This window comes from Sciurus carolinensis, chromosome 4 (genome assembly GCF_902686445.1).
Source record: "Sciurus carolinensis chromosome 4, mSciCar1.2, whole genome shotgun sequence".
In the NCBI taxonomy this organism is placed as follows: Eukaryota; Metazoa; Chordata; class Mammalia; order Rodentia; family Sciuridae; genus Sciurus; species Sciurus carolinensis.
Genome location: NC_062216.1, coordinates 94760273 through 94765455, shown reverse-complemented (window position 1 = coordinate 94765455; position 5183 = coordinate 94760273). Strand labels below are relative to the sequence as shown.

General features: G+C 48.1%; 1 protein-coding gene across 1 annotated transcript; it reads left to right on the top strand.

The window, feature by feature from the left end:
* The first annotated feature begins 2436 nt into the window (after positions 1–2436).
* On the top strand, positions 2437–5183 carry LOC124982833 (uncharacterized protein C12orf71 homolog). The gene is made up of 3 exons (XM_047549740.1): positions 2437–2541; positions 3765–4448; positions 4920–5183. Exons 1-3 carry the CDS (start codon positions 2437–2439, stop codon positions 5181–5183), a joined length of 1053 nt encoding a protein of 350 aa, XP_047405696.1.

Sequence of the window (5183 nt, the reverse complement as noted above, 5' to 3'; positions counted from 1 at the left end):
AACAAGGTTAGGGGATAAAGCAGAAGATTACGAGCGCTCTATTGGAATCTATCCATTGCAGGATGATGGACAGGAGTGAATCTGGAAAACTGTGGGCACTAGAGATGGGGTTGAAGATGGAGGATCACAGGGGGGAGTTATCTGCAGGATTGGTTTTCCTGCTGCTCCTTCTTCTGGCTTTGCTTCCTGACCCCACTGTAGCCTGAGCAGCTCCCCTCCACAGGGCCCTTCCTTGGGTTGTACTGCCACACTTTAATGGCACAGGAATGCATTCAGCCATCTAGGGACTGAGATTTCAGAAACCCTGAACCAGAAATAAACTTTCCCCCATCAAATATGTTTGCGACATATTTTGCTCATAGCAGGCAGAAGTTAAATGAAAAAGAAACATTCAGATGTATGGTCATTACCATGACTGATTTTAACATGCTTTTAAGAATCCTGTGCACGTGGTTTACAGTAGCACTTTGGAAAAGGGTAGAGATCAAGCTTCAAATACTTCAGAACAAGGCAAATGAAATCAGGTTAATGGGTAATTCTAGTGAAAGCTCAGAAGGCCAGGATGGGAACAGGAAAAGGTACGGAGATCCTGAGGTCTCAAAAACACACGAGGGCTGGGTTGGCAATTTGGTTAGAGTCAACCTGTGCTATACCTCGGAAAAAAGCACAGGGACATTTCCAACGTGTGCTGAGAACAGTGGGAGGCAAAAATCAAGAGGAATAGCCATGTCTGACAAAGGAAATTTTAAGACAGCAAAATATTTGGTCGGTTGTATTGACAGGGCAAACATTTGCTTGAAGGCTTACATGAGAATGAGGAGTGGAAACAGACTAAAGACACTGAAACACTGACATTTGGCAACAAACCTATGTGACACACGGGGCCAAGGAGGTATGTCTGCTGAAGAGAAAACACCCCTGGAAGATATGCTAAGTACCACACGAAGGGACAAAAGTTGAAAGGCAGCCTGCAGGGCATCTCAGGAAAGTGCAAGAACACAAGCAAAGAGGGTGCAGAGTACACTACAGCATCTTCCTACAGAAGGCATTATATGTAGGTCACCTGCTTCAAATTGCGGTGGGGTGGGGGGAGATTAAGAAGTTGTTTTCAACATGGTTAAGCTGCCCAGGCCATGAGCACCTGCTACAGCCCTTATCCCAGCTGCCAGACATACTGTGCCAGCTGGGCCCAGAACCTGGCCTCATCCAAGTGGCAATGCCTTGACTGGAAGGCAGAATGCTCCAGTTAGGGCGCAGTGGGCATTTCCACCGAGATTTCAAATGAAGAGACTGGGTAGGCAGACAACGTTTACCAGAACCAGACTCCCTGCACACTGCCCCTGTATGAGGTTGAAAGGGAGAGACTCAAGCTCAGATCGGCACATCAGGAATTAAAGGATGCCAATAACATGACTGTCTGCTGAGAAAAACTGGGAGCTTCAGAAAGATTCCGTCTACATAGAGCCCATGAGCACACTACCAGCCAGGTTAAAGGGGCAGGACTCATGAAGTCCTTTCAAATTAACATCTCACCAACATCCAACCCAGGTGATTTGCTCAGAAACAGGGCACCAGTTTCCATACTGGGTTTGGTGTTAGTATGGACACAACTCTTCTTTCTACCACAACCGAATTCCTCCCTTTGCCCAAGGGAATATGTGTTCTGCGCCACTGTGTAGTGGATATAGTCAACGTGGTTTTCAGCTCACAAGTGCTCACACTCAACATCTTGCCTTGAATCTCAGAGAGGCAGAAGACGCAAACAGGATCCTGGGGCCCTGATGGATCTCTAAGACCTGGGACCCTTGTAAAGGTACTAACATTTTTTCTACTGTGAGATGGACAGTAGCGATTGGGGAACTGAGGAACAAGATTATGCTTTCTATATGAGGTGCCCCCTAGAAGCTCAAGCTAATGCAATAATATTCATGGGAAAAGGGGTAGATTGTGAGAGCCATAACCTGATCAGTTGAAGTCAGTTCTGAATGAACCGACAGAGGGTAACTTAAGGCAACTGAGACAGGGCTCCAGGTGGTGGGTGGCCGAGGGGATGTCCCGAAAGTGCCATTATCCCTGTGGCCCCTTACTCTCTGTCAGTTTCTTAGGCCCACCATCAGCAGAGCAACTCCCCTCCTCAAGGCCCTTCACCCATGACGCAAGGCTTCAACTAGTACCCAGAACAAAGCAGTTGGCCTTGCTTAGGCGGACACCTCTGAAAACATGAGACCCAAGTAATCGCTCCCACCCTTAACTTGTTCTTATCATGCATTTGGTTCACACTGATGCAAACACTGACTGAAAATAAAGGCATGGGCCCTTTGCTTTTCTGCACCCTCTTAACCCCTTCCACACTCATGCCTATGTGTTCCTCTGTTGCCATGGGAGCCAACGGTCTCAGAACATAGATGTCCAACAGTGGATATTTTAGCCACTGGGATGGAGGAGCTGAAGGGCTTCGGATGCCCTGCTTATGGCACTAGAGGTAGCAGCATGTCTTCGTGCGGGCAGCAGTCGATGATTGGCGTAACTCATTCTCAGAGTGTGAGTGTGTCTGTTTTTGCGGATTTCTCTGTGTTTCTGTGTGTGCTTGTGTGCTTCTCTGATTCTCTGTTTGTGTATGAGAGACAGAGACAGACACAAGAGAGAGAGACAGAAAGGGAGAAAGAGAGAAACGAGGGAGGGAGTGAGGGAACGAGGGAGACAGTACGCCTGTGCTCTTCCCCACTTACTTCCCAGGGCATAATGCAAAATGCTGGCATAGAGATGCCATCAGATGAGGGGAGAATGGGCATTTCAAAGCTGTACGTTCTAGAAAAAACTCAGTGGCAACTCTCATCAGATTTTGAAATATTGTGACCTTTTGTCCAGGGATCCAACTAATAGGAATTTAAAGAGAGAGACCCTCACAGAGAGAGAGATAAAGAGGTACTGACTGAGGTCAGTAACACAACTGGTAGGAACTGGGGCAGGAGCTCAGGGGTAAGAGTGCTTGCCTGCCACTTGGGAGATACTGGGTTCCATCCTCAGCACCATATAAACGAAATTGAATAAATCAATGAATGACTTAATTAAGAATGAATTAAAGAATCCGGATACACCTATGAGTTCAAAGTAATATTTAGAAAAATAAGGCAGGTGTTACTTGTCTTGGTACTCTAAGGGTCATGGGTACCGAAACTAAAGGTCCTGATTAAGTGATCATTGAACTATCATTAATAAGAACAGGGTTAAGAACTACCAATAGGCTTTTATGAGTTTCTTGCTGGCTGTGCTGCCACATTTCATGATCTCTAGTGATGTGACTCCACATGTATCTCGGTGTGCGTATAGAGATACATCAATCACTCATGCAAGGATGTATGTATGAGGACAGAGGAAAAGATCAGGAGGAAATCCACCAAATTCTTTTAGGAATGCTATCGCTTCCTCCGCATCATGGCATCAGCGCAGCACTTAATTTCTACTTCACGCTTTCCTGCATTTTTCAAATGGGATTCAACTACATGAGACAGGAAGTTCTTTCAACTGAAATAAGACAAAGCATGGGAGGTAAAAGGTAGAGACTTTCAGGACAGACGGTTATTATACACTCCAATTACAAAGAGCAAGGTCTGCCTCTTGTGCCCTTGACAGGAGATTGCACACACACGATGCACTTCACACGTAGTGGAACAGTTAGGAACGGAACAGGAAGGGAAATCATTGGTAGAGCGCATGACTCTCTTCCCAAACCCCATGTCAAGCTTTGTGTTTTTCTTTTCAAGCTTCCCGAGTTGAGGGAGAAGTGGGATTTGAGCACCATGGAAGATTCGTCCTACAACTGCAACTGCACTGACCAACAGCACTGCCTTTCCAAATCCAAATCAAACCCGAGCCTCGCCATAGGCTCTTTCCTCGATGAGGACAGCATTGACTGGAAGGACACGACCTCCTCTGAGGACTCCAACTCTGAGTGTTCCTCCTGCCACTTCCTCCCTCCTGCCCAAGAGTCACGGGAGACTGAAGCTGGAAGGATGCCCTTCGGGAGACGACAACAAATTCAGCACGGCCCAGAGAAGCTCTGTGAACCACCCATCGTGCAGGCAGTGGAGGCTTCGGGGGGCTCCCACCAGGAAGACTCCAGGGCTACTCTGGACCTCAGTGCAGACTACCAGAGGATGCAGAGGATAAACCAGAATCTGGGCAAACTGCGGGATCTAACAAAAGGCCTCAGGGCATTGCTAGACAAGGAGAAAGATGACAAAGACGGTGACCCTGTGTTCTCCGACTCTCCTCTGGACGAGGCTCTCCCACCGGGCACTACTAGCGCCTCTCCCCAGATGGATCACGGCAGTGGTCAAGAACACGAGGCTTCCCAGGCCTTGCCCAAGTGGGAACCACCAGAAAATGAACACCTCGGCACGTGTCCAGACAGTTCACCCGGCCTGGAAGAAGAGGAACCGCTTGAGGTGAGCATGGAGCTGCTGGATTGCAGAGCCAGGGATAGGCCCAGTGGGGTGGCAGGGTGGACAGCATGGAGTCACTTCTTCTACCTGCTGCGAAGCAGGGACACACCCCAGTACACCAAGAGATGAGCAAAGAGAGGAGGAGGACAGCAACAATGAGAGCTGGGCAAGAGGTGTAAGGAAAAGACCACGGACCACTGAGAGACACAAGAGTGGGGAGGACAAATGATTGGACCAGAGAAACTTTGTGTGAGTGAGACTCTGTGTTTGTGTGTGTGTCTGAGTGTGTGTGCGTGTCTGTGAGAAATCTGGGTGGGTGTGCTCTCTGTTTAATGCTCAAGGAGTACCGAAATTTCAAACTTACCCTTGGACTGTTTTGGAGAAGAATAAAACTTGAATTTCCACAAATAAGGAAATACTGCTTTGATTGCTGCTGATGTTACATGTGTCTAACTCATTCTCCTTCTCTTCCAGATTATATGCCAGGAGACTGGCTCTGTAGACAGCCTCTCGGTCTCAGCTGGACAGGCAAAGGAGGGGGACCCACCTGCCCACTCAGAGAGCACGTCCTGTCTCAACATCAGGTCCATCATGCACTGGCTCAGGAAGCGGGTGGCCTCCTCCCTACCAGGGAGAAAGCGCCCAGAAGCAGCCTACAAGGACACCAGTCTGCTGGAACCAAAGAAAAGATGTTTCATTAGAGGCAAGAGAATCCAACCTCATAATCCCTCCACTTAG

Bases quoted from the DNA above. Each gene is read 5' to 3' on its own strand.
- LOC124982833 (XM_047549740.1), top strand. From the start codon at position 2,437: ATGGAGGAGCTGAAGGGCTTCGGATGCCCTGCTTATGGCACTAGAGGT. The intron at 2,542-3,764 runs GTGAGTGTGTCT...TTTCTTTTCAAG, and splicing joins GCGTAACTCATTCTCAGAGT to CTTCCCGAGTTGAGGGAGAA. The intron at 4,449-4,919 runs GTGAGCATGGAG...CTTCTCTTCCAG, and splicing joins AAGAAGAGGAACCGCTTGAG to ATTATATGCCAGGAGACTGG.